Consider the following 26,761-nt stretch of genomic DNA (forward strand, 5'->3'; position numbering starts at 1 on the left):
CCTCAACAGAAAAATATTCATTAGCTTGCAGAATTGAGCTCCAAAAGTATTTTATGGAAAGCGTTGGAGAAGACGTCCCTATCATTCCCTACCAGGTAATAACTACTTTAGGTCTTTGGAGTAAGTGAAATGCCATCTCAGGGCCTGATTCTGCTCCTGTCTGACAAATTTAATCTCAATATTTTCAGTTGGAAGGGACCTACAACAATCACCTAGTCCAACCAGATATGATAATGAGAAAGATATACCACTGTCCTTGTTGGCATTTTATAATAATTGACTTTTTAATGGGAAAGGCTAATAAAAGAACCATTCTTTTGAGATGCTTGTAACTTTTAATTCCTACGCCTTTTCCTCCCTGACCTTACTACATCCTCATAATTCTCCACCTGCCATAATCTCTTTTCTTAAAGCCTGGTTTTGTAGTGTTGAGGGGGATATAAACACATTCTTCTTCTGCCTCCCAACGGAAAGAGGAAAAATGAAGAAAGTTGTGAAGTACAAAACTCCTAGAGGAAAAAAGAGTTTACTGAACTGAGATATTTTTACGTGCATTTCCTGAGACCTTATCTGATAAACTTACTGTTCTTGGGACTCCAGGGACTGAACTTCAAGAGATACAGAAAATGATTGACAGCCTCCAGAATCTACTGGATCCCAGCTAGGTAGCCCAGCTGCTAGCCATTGACAGAGATGTGGTCTTGCTACAGTTCGATGCAGCAATTAGGCATCGACTATGGTAGGAAGTACAGCCTGTTAGGGATGGGACTGGCACCTTTTTTATAAAGAGGCTTTATTTTTTTCACAAAGAAAGAAAAAAATGTAGGAAAGATGACTTTAAATTTTGTCCATGGTATCTGCTTCAAGATCATGAAATGTGCCCTGTAAGGACTGAAAAGGGACTGAAGCTGAGGTGGTACAGTGTGCACATGATACTGTGATACCCAGGATACCAAGGGCAAGGGCTGGCTGGAGAAGGACCTTACAAACAGAGTGACTGCAAAATAAAACAGCAGATAGAGTTCAGTGTCTCAGTAAAATGATGCACCTGGGGAAAAATCCCAAAGTATAACATGACAGCATCTGACTTGACCATTACCATGCAGTAATGAAAATTCAGAGTTATGACAGACAATTCTGTCAAAATTTCAGCTCAGTAGCAATCAAAAAAAAAAAAAAAAAAGGCAAGAAGCAAATTGATTCCCTTTAGGAGAGCAAAAATAAGAATACCACTATGCCGCTGAATAAGTCTGTGTTGTCAAGCCTACGCAGTTCTGGTGCCCACGTGAGGAAGGACAGAGACCTTGGAAAGGTTCCCAAAGGAGCCTCACGAATGATGAAAGGTTGCTGGGTGGAACAAGTAACACAGCTGGGGGAGAGCTCTGTAAAACCATCAGTCAAAGGCAAGGAGTGTCTGCTCATGATCGTTTCCAGAGTAAGGTGCATCCCAGGTGAACATCAGGTGGCCGGCTCTGAACAAAGTTCTTGCACATGGCTTGTAATTAGGCCATGGGATTTCTTGCTGCGGGACGTGGCGGGTGGTAAAAGTTCATAGGACTCAGAGGGAGACTGCACAGGCTCGTGGAAGACAAATATACCAAGGGTTATTAAACATTTAGCAATCACCTCTGGCTGAGGAAATGCCTGAGCTACAAATTCTTGGAGGCTCTAAGAATATCTGTGGGAAATATCAGCATATGCTTGTTCTGGAGATTTTTGTAATCTTCTAATGAATCCACTTTTGATCACTGTGGGAGACAGGACTCTGAGCTGGATGGACCTTTGCTCTGACCCGGTATGACCACTCTTGTGCTATCCGGTGGAGTCGTGATTGTACGTATTTGTAGACTAAAGATTCTTCTGGAGACTCGCAAGAAGATAAAACTACCTTGTGCCTTTATTTCTATTTTTTTCCTGATTAAAATACTGTAGGGGCAATTGGTGAGGGAAATGTTTTCCTTGGATAAGGAGTTGTGTGTTAGCAGGAAGTAAGAAGAAATGCAGTTTATCAGGTGCTTCATCTCTCTTGTTCCTTATTGCCTGTGCAATTAGTTTCCATTTTCTCCATGCCAGGGCTTACAGTGTGACACTAAATCACATTTTATGTCTTTTGAACTTCTCTGCCAAGTTTGATCCCGGAAGCTGTTATTTGTCCCTGTAATTCCTTTGTTAGTCCTGCAACTGATACAAACTGCACGTCATTTTTAAAAGCACTTGTGTGTGTTTGGCAAAAACAAAAGGCAAAGATTCTTGTCCTAGAGTTGCCATTCAAAGGAGGATGTGCAGCTACAGAAAGAGTTGCAGTCTAGATTGTTTCTTATATTGCACGAACTCTTTGTTTTAAAAGCATGTGAATGAAGTACCGGAGAATTCAATGTGACAAAGAGGCTGCAATGAAATGACAAAGTCATGTGTAAGCTTGGCTGGGTAATACATTTACATGACGCATAGAGTGTAGTAAAAGGTAGCTTTACGCGTGTGATTGCACAGCACAATGCAATCCAAGCATGAGGAGCCAGCTGGGTCCCAGAAGCGCTATACAGCTATGCTGGCACAGCACCCTGCTGGTTTAGCTGGGCTCTGGTGTCACCTGCATTGCTGTGTGAGACCAGGTGCATTTGCTAGGTGACACCAGGTCTCATGAAAATCTGTGGGGAGTGTTGTTGCTAAACCTAGCTCTGGACTCCCAGTATCCTATAACTTAGGTTCCAAAGCTTCACAAGCACTTTTGAGAACTTTGAAAAGCTTTAGTGGCTCTCCCACTTTGTATAGGAAATTATCCTAATATCAGGAATACGAGGTAGTAGAGCTCCTGAATTATTACCCAGTCCCCCTCTGTTAGCATAGACATATGTTTTGCTGTAAAGGTTCCCCGTCAGATGCACTTTCACACATCCATCTACATCATTAACATTTTTGCCTATTTATTTTAATCATCATATCTGCCTCTATCCCTATCACTCACTACCATGTGGGGTTATACTGAGGAGCAGGTAATTTTATTCTAGACCATTTGGAGAATTTTGAAGTCATCTTACTTCTTTTTAATACAAACATTTTGCTTCCTTTTCAGGGAGACATTTTTGTCCTTGGGGAATGTTTCAGCCTACCAGAGTCTCACAGACAGGAGATACCATGGGCTGTCTCCATTGAGTAACTCTGCAATTCAGAGTGCATTTGCTTCACAGCTAAGGCTCCCGCAGCTTCTGGATCCTCAAAGCTGCAGGGTAAGTAAAGCATACCCTCAGAGGCACTCTTCCTCCGTTTCCACTGAGCTCCTTGGAGAACAAAGTCCTCTGCGGTTCTTGCTGGGGTGCTTACTTCTTCCCTACCATGGTGCAAAGAACCTAACTGTTAATAGCTAATTAAAAAAATTCCCATGATTACAGCTTATTAACTTGATTCACCATTAGGAATTCTAGAAAATGTTCTCTACAGAAGTGAATAATAAAAATTTGAGATGGAATGTAGTCACACTGATGTTACCAAAACGGAATTATTCTGCGTGATAGATGTTGGTGATTCTACTAACTTTCAGTTTTGGGTAATTACCCCTCGGAGCTCTCTCATGACCTGGTAGCAGTTTTGATTACCCAACACGTCTGTCATGGTTGTGTGCAAGATATTCAGGTCCGGTGGTTTCTGAGCTATAACATCACACGGAGTTACACAATGCCAAATTAGATACCTATGTGCTAAACAGGCACCTTGAATGACACCAGCAAAAAAAAAGCTGGTGTTATGTTAGGGAAAGTATAGATTACAATATTACCATGTTCCAAGGTAACAGGCAGTTTTAAATAATCATTCTAACTTGATGTTTCCTCATTTTCATCCCATCCTGCTAATTATCCAATATCAGATACTATTGTTCCACCTTTAGTAATGCCTTTCCCAAACAATGGGAATACAATGGGAATACAATAAGAATACAATTTTCTGCTACCCTGCCTTGAGTTAGGTGACAATGGCACATAGGACCTCCTTAGCATAACTGAGAAACAGAACTTGTACTGGCATGCAAAATCTGGACATCTTTGTCCGAGATAGGACCAGCAATAAATGACTGACAGTAGGTAGGTAAGGACCTGGGAGCTATTCTGTGGAGGCAGAAGTAGCACAGCATCTTGGTAGGAAATGTATTCTGGAATTAATCTTATTGCTTCTTTCCCAAGGACTGATAATAGATGCTTCTCTCTTTTCTAGTACATGGCCTACTTTCAAAGTCCGAGCAGAGTGTATCACATACCAAAGAGCAACTTGGCCTCTGAGTTGCCTTTTCCTGATCGAATTAGATGGGACTCTCATAACTAATTGAATGTTGTTCTTATTTATGAACAGTCATCTCTATTCTTTTAGACACTCATGCATTTTCCTTGGAGGACATTCCTAATGGATGGAGGGTTGTTTCCAGTCACTATCAACAACACCATTAATATAAATTACAACATGCAGGTACAGTGAGGCAGCAACCTTGTGCTTATGTCCAAAGACACAAAGACAAGATGAATCTATGATGCAGGAGAAAACAAACTAATACTATCTCATTTCCTGTCTTCGTTTTTTAAAGAACAGAAGTGAACAAAAAACATCTCCCCCTTTTCTGTCCAAAAGCCCATTTTATCATTTACTTCACATTTGATCTTTCTTCAAGCAGACCAGAGCATTTTATTGATAATGAATCTATACTTATCATTTTCCTAGTGTTCTAGAACTAGAGAATCAAATAATTTTTATCACAGCCATATGTGTTTTAGGACCATGGTGCTAAAAGCTTGAAATCCATTTGTGTTTATAACACAAAAAAACCTGTGCTGGCAGTTATCTGACATTTGCTATTACTTGTTAGGCTCTGAGCAGCAGATCTTCAGAGACTCTCCCTTCCTCTCCAGCTGTGCCTGTGCAGCCTGAGTCATGCAGACCGAAGAGTTGCTCATGGGGAGCTGGTGGCAATGCAGTTCCTAACGGAGGGGGTACTGCAGAACAGCTACGGCTGCGCTGTGGAAGATCACGCTGACCGTCAAGCCTCCTTAGCTACGTGCAAGCAGGTACCTCCGACAACTCAGTTTGTTTGGGACTGTACAGCTTCTGTGTAGGACTCCCATTAGTTTTTGCAACCAAACCTCTGTGAACACAAGCGACCTAGACCTGAGGTATGCCGTAATAACCTCACCTACTCCTGGCCGTCTGGTAAGAAGCAAAGGGAACAATGTTGTCTCCTATAAATCCTGAGTGCTGTTGAGAGAAGCCCTAGTGATAGATACCCCTTGAGGGCCCACTGGTGTCCCCAGACTTCTGGAGAAAACGGAGACTGTCCTGACTTCTCCCCACACCCCACTGAAGGTCCAGAAGGTCTTTATCAAGAGCTACTCAGTGCAAAGGGGAAAGGAACAGCCTGGCCACTATCTAAAACCAAACCTAGTCAAGGAGAGGCAAGGTACTTCCAGGCTGTACTTCCCCAAGTACTTGCATTGTGGACGTGTATATGAGGAATGGTTGCTGGGGGCACCTAAAAGCCTACCAGAAACTACACAAAGATTTGGTTCAAGGAATGGGGAGAAATTCAAACGGTTTGTGATGGAAAACAGATACACTGGTTGATTTGCAAGGTAAAATGGATGGAAAGGACAAATTTAGTTATTTTAAGGTCTGCTTCCTTCAAGCTTTGAGCTAAGAGTTTCATTTCTGTAACAGTACTTTTAGCTGGAGACCAAGCAGACAGTGTTGCTGTTGAAGCGATTCACTTGAGGAAAGGAGCAATAAAACAAAGGATTTAACTTCTGCAATTTTATCCCCATCTCTGCTGTGTGTGAGTACTCATTGCAATCAAAAAGTAGCCTGGGTTTTCCCTGTACCATGCTCTGAAGGACACTGGTGTAAGGCCCCGTTGCAAGTTCTGAATAGCCTGTCGCATGTCTTGTCCCACTGTATTTTGCATGAGATGCTATTAAGTAAAGAAAAGCACATGAAAAGCTTGTCATAGCTTTTTGAAGCAAAACATTTCCCTGTGACTTCCAGCAGAATTTGGCAGAAACGGTTGACTCAAGTGCTAACTGGTTGCAGAACAGCAAAAGGACGTGCAAACTTTTGCTGAGGCATCATGATCTGGTCATATCACGAAACTTGCTGAGATCTTTTCTGATACTATGGAAGCAACTAGAAATATTAAAGGCAGAATGGGGCCGGCTGAAGCTGAGGACTGAGGATATCAGTACAGTTCCTCTCTCCAAAGAGTTTTGTGAACAATATGGGTAAGTTACCTTGGATGCAAGAATATTCCAGAGTGACTGAAAAGATGAAAAATGAGAAAAGTCTCTGCCTTCTCCATCCATTTTCCTCCTGTCCCCCTCTTTCACTTGCCTTTTTTTTTTATTTCTACCTTCCTTTATTTTTGCTTATAATTAACCTAGTACTTTCACTTTTTTCTAAAGGCTCGAGAGCTACCTTTTGTTTCTTTGTTTCAGTAGTTGTTTTTTCCCCTCTTTCAATGCCTATTCAGACTGCTTGCTGATGATGTTTTCCAAGTGCATTCTTCTCAGTCGTGTGACCCGCCTATGTATTTCAGGCTCCATAAACAATGTTAAATACAGTACTTGAATAAATGGAAATTTTGGAAGCCTGTTAGATGAATTGTAGCAGAATTCTTCCTAACCCTCCTAGTTGGCTCAACTTTGAGCAGTCAAGAATAGAAAATTGGAAGATTTCCATCAGAGAGGCCCTTCTGAAAGCAGAAAATGGAACGTGGCTTTTTAAAAAGCCTTGTCCCCGGAAACCACAAGAAAGGAAGTAAAAGAGCAAGATGACACAGTAAGGGTGAAATCCGTGCGTGAAGGCACTGGAAAACACCGTTGTCATGCAACGGAGCACAGAGGAAGCAATGCTCAGTGGGCCTGTCCCTACAAGGCCAAGACATTTAATGTTGACAAGTCTGAATCCGTCACAGAAAATTTGTGTGTGTGTAGAGAGCTGGTATCAGATTTGCTCCATTCTGGTCTCCATTTATCGATATCCCAGTGTTACCTCCCATGCATTACCAGCGGATCAGAGGGGGCACAGTGCAATGCTGGGGGCCTGCGGTCTTTGCCTCTAACTAATTTATAAACTCTGCAGAGGGAGCAGCTCCGGGGCAGAGCAGCACTGGGCTGCAGGAGGGCTGGGAGTCAGGAGCGCAAGTTCTCCATGCAGAACGACCAACAGCTTGTGCTTCCACCATGGGGCTGGGCAGCTGCGGGACAGCCCCGTCCTCAGCATCTCCCAGCCCCTCCGCACCCAGAGCTTTCTTGTGATGATGCCTGAGATGGGGCTTAGCAGCTATTGCCTCCCGGGAGGAGAGGTGAGCTCCCTGCCCCTGGCTTTGCTTACACGGGCCTTTGAGCAGGAGGAGATCTTGAGCTCTTTCGCAGCAGGCAATCTGCCAAATGTACCGTACCCAAAAATCCGACTGTGTTTCCCTCCTCCACGCCCCACCCATCCCCTTCCACAGATGAGAGCTTCCTACTTCCCTCTCTGAGCTCTGTGCTAACCTTTGTGTGATGCCATCAAGGGTTTAAAAGGCAGCATGATTAAAGCAATAAAATGGAACAAGGTATATATGCCTTGCTAATGGCTCCTCTGCTTCTAAGAGCAAAGTGAGTGTCTGCCTTGGCACTTAGCACTCAGAGGCACTTAGCAAACCCATGATCAGATACGAAGGAGAGCAGGGGGAGGAGGTGGAGGGAGTTTCTGTTTTGTATTATTATAAACTTGGAGAAATTACTGAACTATGTAATAAGGCAGGACCAGTGAAGAAGAGACTGTCCTGCCCCGCTTGTAGGTTGAGTGGGGCTAATGCAGTGAGCTGAGACTTAATCATATTCTGCATGGGTTTGGAATGGGGGCAAGGGAAGAAAAAGGAAAGTTAAGGTCCAAGGCCAGTAAATGCAAACATACTGATTTTGAGAGAGAATGTGTGAAATACCCGTGTCTTGGTGATTCTAGCGCAGCTATCCTGTACCCGGCCATGAAAGCTATAGTCAGACAAACGGGAACAGAGGAGGAGTTTGGAGAGCCCGTTACAAGCCCTCAGCGTAGAGTTCCCCCCAGAGGACCATCAGAAATCGAAATGAAAGTGTACCAGGTAAGAGGAGGGTTATTAGTGGGGCGTTGTGGGGGACCGCACAGCATCATGTTTTCCTACAATTTCTGATAAGTGACGTCCAGCGGGGGCCTGTGGAGGCTGTCATGGGGGGAAGTCTGGCAGATGTGGGTGACCCGGGAGGCTCTGCAATGGCACCTCTGCTGCGTGGAGCCAGGTGTGGGTCCTGGGATAGCCCAAAGCAACAGGGCCTCTGCCTCTATCCAGAGAAATGGATCCACAAATATCCTAGCGCTGTGCCATATCCACAAATACGGCACAGCACTAGGCATACAGTCACCCCCAAGTGATATTAACCTTGATACTGTATCTGAAAGTACTGTGTTATAGAGAAGAATGGAAAGAGAATTGCTTCGGTTTAGTCTGGTTTTGCTACTTGGCAAGTTGCTTTATAAGCAGTATAGAGATTTAGTAAGAGCTAAGTATTAAACTTGATTCTAGCTTCAAAAGCTTCTGGAAAACCTGGAAATGCACATGATCCGTGATGTGCGGAAGAAAATTAACCAGGAGATGACTCTAGTGACATCTGAAAGAGCCAGGCAAGGGAGCAGTCTCCCCACTGGTGAGGAGAATTAAAATACCCTTCCTGGGAAATACAGGAGCCCCGGTCTTGAGTGGGAAAAGCAGCCTTGATGCATAAAGGCAGCAAAGAGTTGTCCTGCATGTGAACAGGAGAGCACATTTGCTCTCAGCTCCCCACTTCCCTGTGCGCCCATTTGGAGGCCAGGGACGGGCTGAATCATGGGGAAGGTATCACTGATGAAAAACGGCTTAACCTCAGGAAACTCTCTTTCTGTTTTGGAGAGCCCATTGTGAGAAATTCCAGAAATACGTCTAGCAGGAAGGTGTGTACCGAGATACCATACGCCTTTCTGCACGGACCTGTTTATTCTGTCTGTTCAACAGATTCAAATTCCCTAAATCTAAGAGTTTACTTTCTCTTTATAAAGTGAACATTTAGCCATAATCATTGCAAAGACAATTGTGCAAACAAGGCTGAACACTAGTTATTCTGGAGTTTGCAGGCAGCCTGAAACAGCCTGATAGGAAATTGCTTCTCTACTCCGCTGTGTTGGAGTGTTAAGCTTTTAGGCCTAGCAGTGCAATTGAAATGCCAGACTTTTTAGTATGTTAGGTGTTTACTTTGTACAATTACTGCATGGGTGTGGGCAATTTGGGTATTCACAGGCACAAACAGTAAAACAAAGAAAAAGTGGAAATAAAAGGGAAGAAAAATGTGCCCTACTGCCACTGGTTGTGGTTGCAGGCACCAATAATTAGTGCACAGAAATGTTGTTTCGCACAAAAGCTGTATTCTTTACTCCATATTTACAGAAAACTCCAATACACAATTGTGGGCCAGGTCATTATTGACAGAACTGGTCCGTAATGAAATTGCATTTTGGCTTTGATACCAGAACAAATTTGATACTGCTGCTCAACACAGGCTTTGCAATCTGCTTGCAATGACATTTACTTTTTGTTGTAAACATTTTAGGAAAGCTGAGAAACCCTAATCTATATATATAAAGCGTACCCAGTGTCAAATCCCAGGGATTACTGAAGGATCAATATTTTGTGACAGTGATACCCACTAGTGTGTGATTTTATTCTGGGTTTTTTTTCTCTCCCTCTGTTCCTGCAGAGCTCTGGAAACACAGGGTAATGCAAGAAAATTTCTCAGTTGTACAACCACAGATAGTTGAAACATTTGTTCAAAGGCTGATGGAAAACTACCAAGAATCAGATACAGAGATACATATTCTACATTTCTATCTAAGCAAGAGCTAAATCATGTTTACAGCTTTATTTATTAAAGCTCTTGTCAATCAGTGGCCTAAAAGAGAAACACATTTCTTAAGCTTATGAGCTTAGATTCAGATTATGTTGGTTTGTAATAGCAGTGTTGGCAGCAAACTTGTGTATTGCCCTACTGCCTTCTGACAGGTTTATTTCAGCTCTCAGGACTGTAATAATGTGAAGATGAGTTAGGGCTGGAGGTTTATTTGCAACCACAATGCAGGATTGCAGGACTTTATTCATGGATTCAGTAGTGGGAAACTTCTTTGTCATTGCTAAATGTTGCTAAATTTGCATTGCTAAAGTCATTGCTAAATCAGAGGTCCAGCACGATGTTTGGAAGCAGTTTTAGGGGTTTTTTTAAGTGAAATTTAAAGAAAATATTTATTAAAATATGACCACTTCTGGTTAAAAAACACAAAACATGGTTTTTTGAGAGAAGGGATGTTGGGGCCCAACTGCAATCCGGGCAGTTTCTGAGCTGGTGATTTAACTTCTCTACTGAAAATTCTCTTTTAGCTTCAGATGGAAAAAAAAAGACATTATATATTTGCAGCTAGAACTAGTCAAAAAACTGGCAAATCTGGTTTCCATTAGTTCAGTGAAATTGTAGATTCAGCAAAAACTTTTACATTGAATAATTTTATTTTTGCTTCATTTTGATATCACAGAAGCATTTTATTTACAATAAGGCGACCATGTTTTGTTTTGATGTATGCTGTATATGGCAACTCTTGTGACTTGGGCCACCTGCAAGGTTTCTTATTTTGTTTCCTAGGTTACTTTAAAAAAAAGCCATTTACAACAGTGTCTCACCATACTGGGCTGTGACATGATGGCCAGAGAGCGCAGCAACTTTGAGACCTACTCCATGTTTTATGAAAATATTCGCCGGCAGCAGCATCGTTTACTTTACCCAAAAGAACAAGTATGCTCAGAGCATTGATTCTACTCTTCGAGAACAGGGGAAGGTGGTTTCTCTGGGTGGGAGGAAGTTGCTAACTAAAAAATAAAGTCAAGCTGTCAGGCTGGGAAGGTGCTGAAGTGGAGGTGGGCTACACAAGCATAGTCACCGTGCATCTTTGTGCTTTGCTTCAGGAGCTGCACGCAGTGGAAGAAGGTGGCAACCAAAGCGATATGGCTCTGATGCAGGTTGGTGATGGTGGTCTATCGATCGGTAGTACTTAGTGGTCCCATTTGGGACAGAGTCCCACTGTGCAGACACATGGTGACAATATTTGAGAAGAAAAGTAGGGGGGCTCTGGGGCTGCTGTTTCTGTGCTCAATGCCAGAAATCAAGCCAGAAGGACTTATAAAACAAAGATAACCTGAAGGCAAAGGGAGTGGGCTGCTGTTCTGTGGTTCTTGTTCACAAAGGATGATATACTGGTAACCTTCTAACTTAAACTTCTACTGACAGGTCTCCTCCTTCACAAGGCATTTTCCCAGAGCAATTCAATCCTGTGCATTGACTGAGATGATAGAAAATAGAAGTGGGTCAGGCACATAGGCCATACTGCAGTGTAGGTACCAGGCGTCCTGGTTTCAGCTGGTATGCTACAGCATGGCTGCATAACCAACTCCTCTTAAGTTCCGAGTACTTGACTTTGCAGCTTCAGCTGTGTTTTTTAGGATAGCTGCTATGTGTGGATGGAATTTTTTTAAGAAGTAAACCCAGCCAATAAATCAGAAATGCTGTCTTGTGCAATCATGTGATATCCATGTAATCTATTAGCTGACTTGGAGGCTTGGCTCCATCAACACAAACTCCACTGCTAGAGGCATGTCAGCTTCTACAGAAACCTACACTAGGGAGAAGACTGCTTGGGTTTCAGGGATGTTTGCACAGCAGTGTTAGAACACCTGCATTTTGGATTTCATTCCTGGGCTCCTTTTCTCATCTGTCCTCATCATTGACTACAAGATTTCAGTTCTTCTCTGGCCTTCTTATCAGTTTCTTGCCCCACTTTCTCAGGCTTTTTCCAGGTTTTTGCCCCCATATCCTTTTCTGTACAGTATCTTGTCAGCAACCTCCCTTCTTCCCTGATTTCACTGTCCTGGCTATGTGTTTGGGAAGGCTGGAGTGAGAGAGAAAATGAGAAACGTGTGAGGTTTCAGCTGGGTGGGAAGATACAGGAGGAGTCAGTAGGACTTTCCTGGAGCCTGTGGGCAGTGGAGTCTCTCCCCACCTCCACTTTGCTAGCCTATCACCACCAAATCCCTGGCTCCTCTGTGTTCTACTCGAAGGAAGTGGCCCAGGGTGGCTAGCTGCCTACTGTCTCTGGGCTCTGCTTCAACCTCAGAAGAGACTTCCTGCTCCCAGTTCCACTTCTCGATAGCCTAAAGCAATTAACAGAGGCAAGTCTGAAGAGCAAGCTCAGTTGCTCAGTGGAGGTGTAAGAAACAATGAGAACGGTTCAGGCATCATCAGCCAAAATGGGATGGCAGATAGTTTAAAAACTAAATAGTCTCTAAGGAGCATACATGAACCACGTGGGTTGTTTCTTTTCTCCCACAAAGTCTTAGGATTTGACCAACTTTTTGCTGATTTTACAAAAAAGACACCCCAAACAGGAGAAAACTAGTGCTGCTCTGAATAAAGATCACCAGAACTTTTCAGCAGTGCTAAAATACATGTATTTTCCCCCAACATTCATTTTCAGAAGTCTCTCAGTAATGTTTGCTGTAAGACAAAAAACTTGACACAGAAAATTTCAGCGAGAATCCAGTGAAGTTATTAGCATTTACTACTTATATCTGGCATGTCGAGGTGCCAGGCAACCTTGAAAGCAGACTGTGCTGTTGGCTGTCCTTACAGTCTGCAGTTTTGCCTATTTCTTATCTGAGTAACATAATATGCTAAGAATGATTTTTAGCTTTCCTCCAGTGTATTCATCTGGTTGCAAATGCTATTCGGCGGTATGAAAATGACCAAGCATTTATACCTAGCAATGACCTACCTATGTGAAATTTAAATTCTGTCATTTAAATCTGTTTAAGTTCTACCACGTTCCTTCCTATTTGTGCTAACCTGTGTGCCCTTTCTGAGGGTGTGTTAATAGTCAAATATCAACAAATGGAACACATAATTGTTTTTATCATATATTAAATGGTCTGTATGTACAAGCTTATCAGCAGACAGCATATTTGCTCCGATAAATGCATTACATCACAGCTTACTGATCGAAGCCTGCTCACAGTTCTTCTGACTTTTTCTCTGGAGGCAGCGGAGATTATGCTATGGGAGGCCAGGCTCACCGACATAGCAGAGCCACGCACAGGATCTTCTCCTAAAATCAGATTCCCTAATCCTGCTCCCAGTCTTTCCGCCCCTCTGTCCTCTGCACACATTTCCTTCTGTCAGTTCTCATACCTATTAGCGAGGAGATCTTTCTTTCCTGATGACCAGAAACAGACATTTTAAGGTTATGTATGAAACTTAAGAATTTTCCCCCCTTCAAATATTGGTCATGAACTGCCACAATTCTTCCTACTGTTTCCAGGGAAGAAATGTTTCTAAAACCAACAGAGATATACAAAATGGATTATTCCATATCATCAGTGGATTATTTTCATCAGGCCACTTAGGAAGATATTCTTGCTCTACTTAATTAGGTATTACACAACATATTCAGAACTCTGGATCGTTTACTCCGAGGCTATGGTGTTTTCTCATCCCTAGTTTTGCTCATTCATTTTCTCTGCTGTGATAGATTGCGGGGCTGTGCCATGGGATGATTATGGAAATAACTGCTCTCAGAGCCCAGCTCGCTGACTTAGAGGAAGAAAATCTTGGTCTCAAAGAGAAGATTAGAAAAGAAGTATGGGATGAATATGAATCATTAGTGTGGAACCTATTTGTGACTTGTATCCATCTAAAAGTAGGTACAGAATAAGAGGGGGTACTCGATCGGTCTTTTTTGTGCTGCTGTAGAATTTGCCCACAAGTGTAGCACTCAAAGGAATAAATTGCTGCAGTGTGCCAGGTGGATGAATGGGTGAATCATTTATCTCCTGCTGCTAGAAGCATTTTGTAAAAATGTCTGGTAGAAAAATAGTGTACCTTTTCCAAGAGAGGAGGCGTATTTTCGATGGAGCAGGCACCACATTAGAGAGAGTGATGGTAGCTCTTTTTAGTTACAGTGGAGGGAACTTTTTGGATATAATACTTCAATTTGTAATATTCTGCATTATTTTTCTTTGAAACTCTATGTCCACTGCATAATTGTATTCCTCACTCTAACAATGCCTTTGTTTTCAAGTAGTCCACTGATTTCTTTGGGGTGACATATGTCATTACTTACAAAAATAAGATACCCCAATCTAACCTGTAAAAACTGACCTGATTGTGACCATGTGTGTTATAGAGCAATCACCTCCATCAGATCCCCAGGGTTTTGATCGATGGTCCACAAACCCATTAATGTTTGTGGCCAGGGCAATAGTGACTTGAGGATTATTGTGATGTCTTTTGCAATCCTGAGGGTGAGTCCAGTTTTCACCAGAAAGCCTATTTTTTTCACCATGGTGCTTCTACTTCCATTAAATACATACATCCCAGGATTACCAATAGGTTGCCTGCAAATGATACAATTGAAATTCCACTTCTTGTAGTGTCTGGATGCAAGAAGAATATTTCTCTGTCTTCCTGATACATTGATTCTAGGAAAAAAATTATGAAGAAAGACCATCTGGTTGTAGTTGAGCGACTTCTGAAATCTTCTGAATGTTGCTTTCCCATATGTGCACACTTCATCTCTTATGCGTTCTGTTTGTAATTGCAGGGAAAGTTGGATGTCTATCGCCTTAGCATTGAGCAACGAGTGTTTGAAATCATCAGTGAAGTGAGAAGAGAAGGAGTTGACAATATGATTGATCTGAAGAAAAAGTTTGGCTCCACTAAAAATAATGGTGACTTGAAAGAACATTTGTCTAAAGTAAGGAAATACATATGTGTGTCAGTAAACGAACACAGGGATAATATCCTGGTTAAGCTTGCTGAAGATGGCTTAAGTTATTGCATTCTACCTGGGACATTGGTTGGGTGAAGAGCATGGAGGTGGTCCATTACTAGACTGCGTTAATGGCTACTCGTTTGTCAGGCTGGCATGAATCAATCATCTTTGACTGTGTGTTTATGCTCCAAGTGCAGAAATTTTGGGCCAAACCCAGCCCTTAGACCCTGAATAACTGCGTGTATTTGAACTGAATTTGGTTCTAAACTTAGGAACTCTGCTTTCAGTCTGTTCTGAGTGAAACTAACACCATGCTTTCTACAGAGGTGAACATCAGAGAGGCTGAACTTGGATCTGAAGAAGTATAAACGTGAAGTCACATTCAATCATATGTCAGCATTTGTCATGTGTTGTCATTGTCCCTTTTTTGGGTGGGGGAAAGAGAATGTGATGTTTCAGTGACCCTGATAAATGTGTTGATGGGAGTTTTATCTTCTTGTCGTGCAAGCTGGTCACATAAACGAATGGGGACGGAATCCTTTTTTCCACTTGTCGTTACTTAGAATCAAAAATATATTCAGCTTTATGTTTTGAAAAAGTGCTCCCAAAACTGATGTTCTGGGAGTTATAAACTAAAGCCTGGAAATGACTTTCCAGGCTACAACTTCCAAATCAATCCCTTTTCTAGTCAAACATATTCCTCCTCAGCAAAGTTCAATCTGCACTAAAATTATGTTAGTCAGTCAGTGAATACAAATGAGATCAAATGGATAATGGCTAAATACTTCTGTCTAAAGCAAATATGCCTGCAGATCTCTCAAGCAAAGAAGCTTGCGAAGCAGGATATGACTGTAATGCCAGAAGAGTGAGAAGGGCTTTCAACACCCGCAATGAACCTGGGGGATAGGGACACCCACAAGTAAATGAGGAACCCAGAAGTAAATGAGGCAATGGAGGAGGGCTGTGTGTGAGAAGGCTGCAGGGAGACTTCCACATCCCCACTTGGAAAGGACAGTGTGCAGAGGCAGTGAACAAGGAGAGTGGGGAGCTCAAGCGCAGTCAAAGGGCTGTGGTTTGAGCAGAGTCATGGGAACTTGGCGGGCTGGTGCACACCATGGTCATGGGTGGTTACAGGGCGTTTAAGAAGAATCAGCAGGGAAGAAGAGGAGCGAGAATTGCACTCTGTGTAAGGAGTTCAATCCCTGCACAGAGCTTGTGTGTGAATGTGGAGATGTACTACTTGAAAGCCTATGAGTCAAGGTCAGAGGAGGGAGGAACGTTAGTGATGATTAATGACTGCGGTGGGGAATCTGTTACAGACTGCCTGGTCAACAGAGTAAATTGGATGGACCTGTCTACAGAGTGCTAAGAAAAGTGTTTTTGATTTGAGGCCTTGGTGTTCATGGAGGTTTTATCCATCTGGAAATCTACTGGAAGGGGAACACAGCATTGTGAAAGCCTAGGCAGTTCCTAGACAGCATTAGTGATAATATCCTAAAAGCAAATGCTAGAGGAGCCAACCACAGTAAATCCCTGCCTCTGCTGCTCACAAACAGGGAAAAACTGGTGGTGAGTGTCACCAGTGTGTCACTCTGAGGCTGCAGTGACTATGAAATGATTTCAGGATCAGGAGAAAGGTTGCAAAATCATGCTGCAGAGCTAGGACTTGGGACTTCAGGAGAGCAGACTGTGACTTATTTAGGGAATTGCTAGGCAGAATCCCTGGGAAACTGCCAAGAGGGGAAAAGTGCTGAGGAAACTTGGTTGATTTTTAAAGAAAACTTAAAGAGATTTCAAAACCAACTACCCTGTTATGCAAGAAGACGAGGGAGTTTAGCAGACACTTGGCCTTGCTTGCCTTAGCAAGGAGCTTCTTAAAGGACTAAAATATGAAAAGAAAGATTGCAAGTAGTGGAAACATGGGCAGGCAACAAAGGTAGAGTATCAGACTTCAGACCCATAGTGATGAAATTAGGAAGACCAAAGCCCGGCTGCAGATAAAACTAATACGGGACACCAAGGGTAAGAAGGTGAGTTGACACTGAATGGTAGAGCTTCTGTGCAGACACCTCTGCCAGGAGGGCCAGGACCTCCAGCAGTCCTCTGTAACCCTTGATTCCATGATTTTTGCATAATGAAACTGCTTTCCTCTGCCTTAAGAACAGTTTTCAGGAGGAAGTCCTGAACAAAGAAGTCCTTTGAACAAAGAAGAAGAAAACTTCTTCTATACTGATGACTATACTTTTCATGAATCCACTGATTTTGTTCTTATTAAGGACATTGTAATTAGGGTGAACCAGGTTACTGAATATGGTATGAGCCAGAATCCCCATTTGGCATAATAGTGTTTATCACCATTAACAGTGCTTCATTTTGGAGGGGTTTACCTGATTGCTGTTTTGGATTAAATTTCTTCCATTTTTTCCCCAGTTTCTGGGCAATGTTCACATTTCCTGTTTCCCTGGAGACACAGTAATAGAAATTTATTGCCAAAGGCTGCACTGTTTCAAACTGCAAAGTTTGAGCCTTTGAAAATTAAAATGAAATACAAATAGTTGCATGCTTTTACAATTGTATTTACTTCCAAACCACACATTTCTTCCTGGGGAAAGCAATCTTTGCAGGTCTACTCTTACCGACATCTTCTTTAGCAGGAACAGCTGCAGCTCTTGAGGGATTACAATATCAGGCTAAGCATACTGGCTTGTAAGCTAAAGGCTCTGAACTGTTGGTAGCAAACCACTCAGAAGGCACAGCTCTCTGCAAAGCTTTGAGATGCTGAAAAGGTGATATTTCCCTACCATTTCATCTGTTATTAGTGTCTAATCTTCTGCAAAACTAATGGTCAGATTGGGCAGCCTCACTATTACTCAGTGAGTCTATAGGATGTCATGGTAACTGCAGATTTTAGGTTAAAATTCTGATTTTTTTTCTCCTCTATATTATGGGTATAAGGGTGATTTTCAAATGTGACGAGTGTCAAACAAATCACTGATGCTTGCTTGAAGCAAGAGTCTAGGAAGTATGAGTAGCCTATAGTATTCCTAATTGTGTTGTTGACTCAGAATACTAATTATGACATTGTATCAAAATCAACTATTTCACAACTGACCAAAACATATGAAAAAGAAGACAGGCAGACATAAAGTGAAAATGAACTAGATTGTTGGCTTGGGAGGTGGCTGAGGTTTTTTTTCTAAATTGGTATCTGCTTAAACAAAGCAGAACACAGCATGAGGTTTATAAATTTAATTACACAAATACAAGATGAAGCACAAAAATGACTAAATTAAACTAAAGTGAAGATGGATGGAAAGAAAAGTGCCTCACTGCTTTAAATGAGGCTGATTAGAATGGAACAAACAGGTTATTGATTGTTACACGGGTTAATTAGCTGCACATGTCAAGCAAAGGAAAGGCAGAATGGATCATATTTGTTAACTTAAAAAGAGTGAAAACAAAATGGGTTTTGTGTGCTTGTTAATTTTAAACCCACATAAAACTGGATGTGCATACACTTAGTTCAGTTATATCAGGGAGATGCTAAATAATTAGAATATTTTATTAAACAGATCAGTCAAAGATGGATTGAATTATTGCAAATTTGTGGATTTAAATAAGAAAAAAGAGCTATCTTCACAGGATTTAAAACAAAAGTCTGAAACTGAGAAAAATAAATGGGAAAATTTAGCTTTTTTAAAATTAGAAACTAGCTCATCTTGCTCAGACAGAGCTTTCTTGTGTCTGACTTTGGAATGATCCTGAAGGTCTAAGAACTTGTGTTTCACTGTCCTCCACTCCAAGTGCAGAGGATCATGGACCTTGCTTTTTTCCAGTTTAAATGGCTGGGAAAGGAGAGAGGGCTGCTCTATCTGTGCCTGACATAGTTACATGTATATACATACTTATGTTTGTCTTCAAAACACGCAAAAAGACCCTGCCCAGAAGGAAAACAAGCTTCATCACACACTTCTTTACTTTAGAAGTAATAAAGGAATAAACAGATTAGTAGATGGACAGGCCTTTCTAATGCATAAGAAAGATCAAGTCTTGCATTGCTCTGAGCTTGCATACAAGAACTTGAATTGTTGACATGAATATAATTACAGATGCGCAGTTGTACCCATATGAAAGATTATCTTATGTTTTCCCTTTTAGAGGACCCCTCTTGTCCATCCTGTTTCCCATTTTGCCTTAATAAAGGTCTAGCCTTTATTAGAAAACAGGAACAACTCAGTTTCACTTTACTCAAAATCTCTGAGAGATTTACCTTTCAAGAAACCCACTGCTATATAAAAGAGAGAAAATCACTGCTCTCATCACTGTTTCTGTTATGTACTTTCTGTTTACAGGAAGCACTTCAAAACAAAAAAGAGTGTCTGAATGCTGAGATGATGGCAGAACAAGAGGTGACTGCGTTTCAGGGTCAGCTGGTGTCCGTAAGGAAAGCTCTTGCAAAATCTCAGGCAGACAATGACAAGCTAAAGAAACAGCTACATAAACCGGTATCTGAATTCAGCAGGTCCTGATTCATCAGCACAACAACTTGAATTCTCCTCTCCATCTCACTTGCTTTAATGAGGATCTCCTACTGTTATTCTAGGAGAGGAAAGGATTCAAAACTAACTGCATAATACAGTTACTGAAGCTGGCAGTCAAACAATGTGTCCATCTGGGTGTTTTCACCATTGCAGGTAGAGAGAACTAGGGAAAAAACTGTAGCATCTTGGATAAAGTTTGAGTCACGTACCAAAATGACAGCTACGGGCACTACATTTATGTATGCCATCAACAGTGCGGGATGTATGTTTTAGAAGAGGAAAAGACACTATTAATATTTTATTCCACAGATAAAAAAAAATTAAATTACAGATCTCAGGGCTATTAGTCTTCCACCCAATCATTAAATTTCAAGGAAACATTCAGGGATGTTGTCATTAAATCCAGAACAAATTCATTACATGGGTTTTTTTTTTTCCATCTGAACACCTTCATGGATATATCACTGCCACAGCAAGCTCCCTTTTGCTTCTACAGATGGCTACACATGCTAAAATGGCCCATTCCTCAAAGTCAAACTGAAAAGCGCACCCTTCACTTGCAATATACTTAATGCCAAGCAACATGATTGTATGGAAAATAAGTCTTGTCAAACCAACCTCATTTCATTCTGGTGATAAGATTACAAGTTAGATAGATAAACATAATACTAGAGATGTCATACATACTTGGAAGGGCCTTGTAATGCTTGGGGTACCAGCACATAACTTTTGTATTTTAAATTTTAGTATTACACAGTATCAATAAAAATGCTAAATGGATTGAGAGCTAGATTTTTTGACATATAAAAATGTGTTATTTTCATTAAATGAAGATGGTTTCTGATGGATTTCTACAGGGGTTGGTAGCAGAACTATCAGTATTCAACATTTTTGTCAGTGGCTTGGAAATAAATATAAAATTATAGATTATAAAATTTACCAATGACATATTTGGGGAGGAATGTTAGTGAATTTGAGTACAGAATCATACAGATAGCTCGGTAACTTGGTTATGCCTCTGACAAGTATTTCAGTGCCTGAGTAGGTGAAGAATGAGAAGAAAGCAGGACTTGTACAGAACGGGGTGACTGCATCCCTGGACAGGACAGGGGTCGTAACAGACAGATGACTGGCCATGGTGTTGTGGTACTGGAAGGGATGGATGCTGCAATCTTTTTGTTTATAAAAAGGAGAATAGTGCAGATATATTAAAAATTAGTTTGTAGCTCTATGTACAACACACTGAAATACTGCCACTGGTTCCAGGGTGTCCTACTTAAAAAAGATGAAATAAAAATTGAGAGAGTGCAGGGAAGTGTTATGAAAATTATTTGAGGGCTGCAAGAAATGCTTTCTAGCAGAGGGCTCTTAGAAGGCTCAATCTGTTTAGCCTATCTGAAAGAAGAGTGACTTGATTACTGTCTACAGGTATTGTTGTTGGGAGAGAATAGCAGATATTAAAGGGTTCTGAGGGAAAGGTGTAACAAGAGGTGGTGCCTAGAAGTTGAGGCCAGACAAACTGAAAATGGGAAATTAGAAACAATGTTTTCAAAATGTGGTTAACCGTGGAAATGACAATATCTCTAACTCAGTATCTTCATGTCAAGTCTGGATGCCTTTCTGGGAAACATGGTTTAGCCAAAACAACTTGCTCGTTCCTGTACAAGGGTAATTAAGGTAAATGTGATATTAAAAAGTCACATCTGATAGCTTGATTGCTCCATTCTGAGCTTATTGGTCTATGAAACTCCAACCTTAGTAAGGCTTAGAGAGCTCCCCAATGAAAAATGTTGGGGCTGTGACTGCTTTTACCTCTTCGTGTTCAGATATTTCACCAGAGTGGAGTTGCCTTGGGCTGATAAATTGATTTTCTTCACTGACAAGCTGTCAATTTACTTCCAAAAGACCCACTGCACCTCCCATCTTTCTAGCAGCTGCTTTTGTTATTGTTTTTATTTTTCTTTGGTTTCTGACATCAACTTCTGGTTCCTTCTCTTCTTCCTAATTTCTTTCCTTGGTGCAGATTGTGATGATGGTGCTTACAAATAGCAGACTCCATTCCACAACCCTTGGCTGTACAGGAGAGTTTCACCTGATATGGGTGGCTTGTAATACCATTGCATTCAATTGTGGTAGATTCTAAAATGTAGCCATACTTACTGGCTGTCTCTACAAACTGTATGTAAACAGCAATGGTTGAAAAAGCTGTGCTTGTTTCCCCCCTCTCTTTCCTAGTTTATACGTTGTTTTAAAAACAAGTTCCACATGCACACCAGAGGCTGGTTGCAGAAAGCAAATTACAGCAGACTGAGGAAATTGGAAGCAACTGCCTTCTTGTTTATTTGCAATTGAATGAGCTCTACACATGAATGTTGTTTTGAGGCTTGCCTCTCTAACAAGCAATGGTGTTCTAACAGCATTCTGTTCCCACTCCCCCTTACCCTTCCCTTGCGCTCCCTGTTCCCACAACCCAGATTTTCTTTTGGGTTTAGGTCTGACTGTGGTCCTTTCTTAAGATCATAGGATGATTCAGATTTGTTTACCAATATTTCATTATCTTCAGTACCAAGCCATGTGGGATCGGGTCTCTCCTCATTCAGCTGAGCTGGGCATGACATCTGAGGACTGGTCATCAGGGTTTAAAAGGAAATCTAAAAAGGTGTGTATGGGAACTGGGGGGGGGGAGAGGGAGAGGGAGAGGGAGAGGGAGAGGGAGAGGGAGAGGGAGAGGGAGAGGGAGAGGGAGAGGGAGAGGGAGAGGGAGAGGGAGAGGGAGAGGGAGAGGGGCCCAGGTCTGAAACTTTCATGATTGCATGTTGTAGAAACAAATGCTATGGAAGCATTTGGAAGTAGTACAGAGGAAAACACAAGAAGCAACAAATACTCAGTGTGATGAAAGCTGAAAACACAGAGAAGATGCTTGAAGAGATGGAAGAAAAAGAGCAGAGAGTGAAATGCTTAACCAAGGAAGCTGAAAAATCTTCTAAAATATGCCATCTTCATCAAAAAGGGGTCAAAAAAGAAATGCAGCAGGTAAACTCATAATGCAGACTTGAAAAACAGAAACAGTAGCTTTTCTGGAGAGATGTCTCAAGTCTTAATACTGCCTGACCACATCTGAGTGTATCCCTTCACATGTCTGAACCTCACAGAGCCTCACTGTAGCCCTCCAAGTGCTCTGGATGAGGGTCTTGCAGCATGAGCCTTGGCACTGTGCTGGGCCCTGCCTGCTGGGGGCTTAGGGTCACGTTGAACCTATTGGTGGCATCTTGTGTTTCTGATGCTTCTCAGGACCCTCCTGTTGAGCCTGGTTCAGTATCTTTGCTCTAGAAAGTGAGTATTATTCTCCTTATTTGAGAGGTAAACTGTCTGGGAGTTCACGTATGGTGATGGTGCACTGGGAATGGGTGTGCAGTGCTTGACAGAATATGCTTGCACCCCTGGGAGGATCAGGGGTACAGCAGCAAGTGGCTGGGCTCAGGGGCTCTGGAGGCTTTGGCCAGCCGTGCATCCCCTGTTGGGATGTCCCCCAGCAGTGTGCCCCAGGCCTCTGCTGTAACTGCTGTCCTTGTCACCAGACTAAATGTGGAGCTTTGGAGCCTCACTTGGGCTCTGCCTCCCTGCTGGGGCCATGTTCATGGGTCTGCAGTGCCTGTTGCTTTCCTGGCTCTCCCTGTGACATTTCCCAGGCAGGGCTTTGACACCAGTGCTGCAGAGCTGACAAACTGCTGTCCTTTTGCTTTATCTACTCTGCATTTGACATAAACCCTCTGCCCTTACCTGTTTCATGTACATTACACCACTGTTTCCCAAATTCTGGACTACCAAATTAATGTATTGGGAACTGCTTCAATCCAGTCTGGCCACAGAAATGGCATTAGTTTTCACTAAACTGATGACATCGTACCGAACTGATGTACTGAGTTTAAATCTGCTACTGCATTGCTAATCGTTGATTTAGTGTAACTGAGTAACTAGATCCACTTTTAAGATTATCTCCCTGTAAAAGGGGCTGTAGAGCTTTAACTACTTCAATTTAAAAACTGATTTGGCCAAGTAAACACAATCTCTGTGTTTAGCACAGCTGGTAGAGTGGGCTCTTGGCTGTGAAATGTGCAGTGCTTCTTTTGTAGTGTAGCCTGCAGAACAAAATATTGTTTGGCAACCATTTGATTAGACTTTAACTAGATGAATTCATCTACTAACTGACAACTTTGGTGCCCCTGAAGTCTCCTTGTCCTTGCTTTCTTGGTCTAGAGAGAAAAAAGCTTTGTAACTGTATCTGAATGCCTCTCCTTTAAACCAAGCAAAGTATATTCTGTCTTCAATCTTCTAAAGCATAAAGGTGAAAGCATGGGCTGTTTGTTTTCCAGAGTCAGGATGACAAATGCCATTCTGTTGGGAATAAATTCTCAAACCGCTGGCATGTTTTCTAACCAAAATCATGAGAGACTTTTACACAGCCAAAGCAGTTGGTGCAGACACATAAGACCATTGATTTCATTTGTATCTGTCTTTGAAGCTCCAAACCATTTTGCTGTGTTTACAAAATAACCCTTCAAGAGATCAGAGATGTCAACATCTGGATCAGCCTTTAAGGAGAGACAGAAGGAAAATGGCAACTGCAGTGTGGAGGCTTTTATTGCCACACAACAGTTGCAGTTGCAGCTAGCACCTACATGGTCATTAACACTAACAAACTCTATATTTAAACTTAGTTAGCAAATTACAGAGTCTGTGGGAGAGATGAGGGAAGAGCTGCTGTTTCTTCCACATACTTCTGCCCTGAAAATGGAGGTAGGGTCTTGTCTAATTAGGGTTACATGCAGAGAACAGTGAGAAAGGGCCTCTGTATTGTTTTCTCTTCCTCCAGCAATGCCTGAAATGCAAATTCTTATTAAACAACAATGAGAATGACAATTTGCACTATTTGTGCTGTATTTTGCATTCAGAGGGATTATGGATAATGTTTAGCAAAGCTGTAATTATGGATTATTTCAACCAGCAAGAAGTGATGCCCTCTCACAAAAGCGCACAGGGCAACAACACCTGCTTTGAGGCAGAGCTGTCACTTGATGAATTTTTGTTGCTGCCATTAATCCTTTTACCACCTTCTAGATAAGAAGCCAGTTAACCCAAGAGTGCAGTTTAAAACGGGAGGCCTTCCAGCAGGTTGATGAACTGCAGTGTCAAGTTTATGACCTGGAAGCTACAGTTTCCCAGAGGAATGCGACTGCAGGTACAGATGGGTTGTGTGTTGTAACCCGCTTTCTTGCGGAAATGTCTTATGAGCTATGTGTCCATGTCTCTGAATCCCTCCTTAACCTTTGAAGTAATAGGCAACTTGAGTCAAATATTAAAGAGGAGAAGACCTCCTCTGTAATGACAGCATTTAGGTAGAGGAGAAAGACGTACAACAGTCTTGAGGAAAAGTCAGACAACTCAAAAGCTATATGCCTTCTCACGCTGCAGCTGCTCAAGCAGCACAAGAAACACTGACTCCCAAGTTAATAACTTCAAACCATAACTTGTGTTGTCTTTTGCTGTGTAGGGATATCACGGGAAGTATGAGGGGAGCTGCATTTAGGGGAGGAGGCAATTAGGAAGCAAAGAATCCCAAGTGGTAGGAAATCAGGCTTCATTAGTGGCTCTGGTCTTGGAACAGCTTACTTGCAAATCATGTGGGGCAGCCAAACAAGACTGTACCCTTCTAATTCGGTGAGAGACATGCCTATGATTGCAGATATCTTTAGAGATCTCAAAACAGCAGTGAGAGCTTTCTAGCCCTTAATTGAATTAACCTGGAACTTAAACCTTTAACAAAAATCTTTCTTAGCTGTTTGTTGGGTAACTTTTTAATGCAATGTTTATCTAATTAATGTAGCTTAAAAAGCTTGATTAGGAATTTCTACTCCTACCTGCCTGAAGTTGCTGCTTTTCTCTGTGGTATCAAAATCCTACTTTCAATCTGACAGACTCATGTAGAAAAATGGATGGGTAATACCTCAATTCCTAGTAAATTAAGTAAACAAGGAAAAAAACTCCTATGATCTTTCAAGGTGCATTTCTATGCCATGAAGAATATAAAGTACCACAAACTTAATCATAGTTTCCTTCTGCAGGAAAATGTTAGTTATTCCTGCCAAAGGAAACTGAGAAATGCTCATTAGCACATTGCTGAAGACAAGACATGAACCAAACATGAGGAAATAAAGAACAGGGAGGGATCTTTAATTAATGCACAAATATACTTGGTTTCTCTGGCTTTAAACCAATCAAGTTACATTAGCAGCAAAAGGAGAGCTAAGGAGAATCTCCAGCCCCTAGTAGATGGGGGACACACACACAGTGACCAAGGATGAGGAAAAGGCTGAGGTACTTAATGCCTTCTTTGCCTCAGTCTTTAATAGCAGGGCCAAGTGTTCTCTGGGTACCCAGCGCCCCGAGTCAGAAGATAAGGATGGGGACCAGAATGGAGCCCCCATAATCCAGGGGGAAATGGTTGGTGACCTGCTGCACCACTTAGACACAAGTCTCTGGGGCCTGATGAGATCGACCCGAGAGTACTGCAGGAACTGGCAGATGTGCTCACCAGGCCCCTTTCCATCATTTACCAGCAGTCCTGGCTAACTGGGGAGGTCCCTGCTGACTGGAGATTAGCAAATGTGACGCCCATCTTCAAGAAGGGCCAGAAGGAGGACCTGGGGAACTACAAGCCCGTCAGCCTGACCTCGGTACTGGGGAAGCTGATGGGGCAGATCATCCTGAGTGCCATCACATGGCATGTAGAGGATAACCAGGGGATCAGGCCCAGCCAGCATGGGTTTAGGAAAGGCAGGTCCTGCTTGACCAACCTGATCTGCTTCTATGACAAGGTGACCCGCTTAGTGCATGAGGGAAAGGCTGTGGATGTTGTCTACCTAGACTTCAGTAAAGCCTTTGACACCATTTCCCACAGCATTCTCCTGGAGAAACTGGCTGCTCATGGCTTGGACGGGTGTACTCCAGTTGGTGTCTGGTCACAAGCGGTGTTTCCCAGGGCTCTGTGCTGGGGCCAGTTCTGTTTAATATCCTTATCAATGATCTGGATGAAGGGATTGAGTGCACCCTCAGTAAGTTTGCAGATGATCCCAAGTTGTGCGGGACTGTTGATCTGCTTGAGGGTAGGAAGGCTCTGCAGAGGGACCTGGACAGGCTGGATCAATGGGCCGAGGTCAATTGTATGGGGTTCAACAAGGCCAAGTGCAAGGACCTGTACTTGGGCCACAGCAACCCCATGCAACGCTACAGGTTTGGGGAAGAGTGGCTGGAAAGCTGCCTGGCAGAAAAGG

The 26,761-nt window shown here is 42.3% G+C and overlaps 1 protein-coding gene across 1 annotated transcript in view; it reads left to right on the forward strand.

Moving 5' to 3' along the window:
* The first annotated feature begins 1,234 nt into the window (after positions 1–1,234).
* Positions 1,235–26,761, forward strand: part of LOC140649874 (coiled-coil domain-containing protein 162-like) — a 28,187-nt gene continuing 2,660 nt past the window's right edge. Inside the window, exons 1-11 of the mRNA XM_072857711.1 lie at positions 1,235–1,435; positions 4,893–5,048; positions 6,019–6,251; positions 7,978–8,116; positions 8,576–8,696; positions 9,780–9,890; positions 10,714–10,862; positions 11,033–11,086; positions 14,719–14,871; positions 19,242–19,394; positions 24,549–24,669. Coding sequence (XP_072713812.1) covers positions 1,235–1,435; positions 4,893–5,048; positions 6,019–6,251; positions 7,978–8,116; positions 8,576–8,696; positions 9,780–9,890; positions 10,714–10,862; positions 11,033–11,086; positions 14,719–14,871; positions 19,242–19,394; positions 24,549–24,669 — 1,591 coding nt within the window. The remainder of the gene's footprint in view (positions 1,436–4,892; positions 5,049–6,018; positions 6,252–7,977; positions 8,117–8,575; positions 8,697–9,779; positions 9,891–10,713; positions 10,863–11,032; positions 11,087–14,718; positions 14,872–19,241; positions 19,395–24,548; positions 24,670–26,761) is intronic.

This window comes from Ciconia boyciana, chromosome 3, assembly GCF_034638445.1.
Source record: "Ciconia boyciana chromosome 3, ASM3463844v1, whole genome shotgun sequence".
NCBI classification, from domain to species: domain Eukaryota; kingdom Metazoa; phylum Chordata; class Aves; order Ciconiiformes; family Ciconiidae; genus Ciconia; species Ciconia boyciana.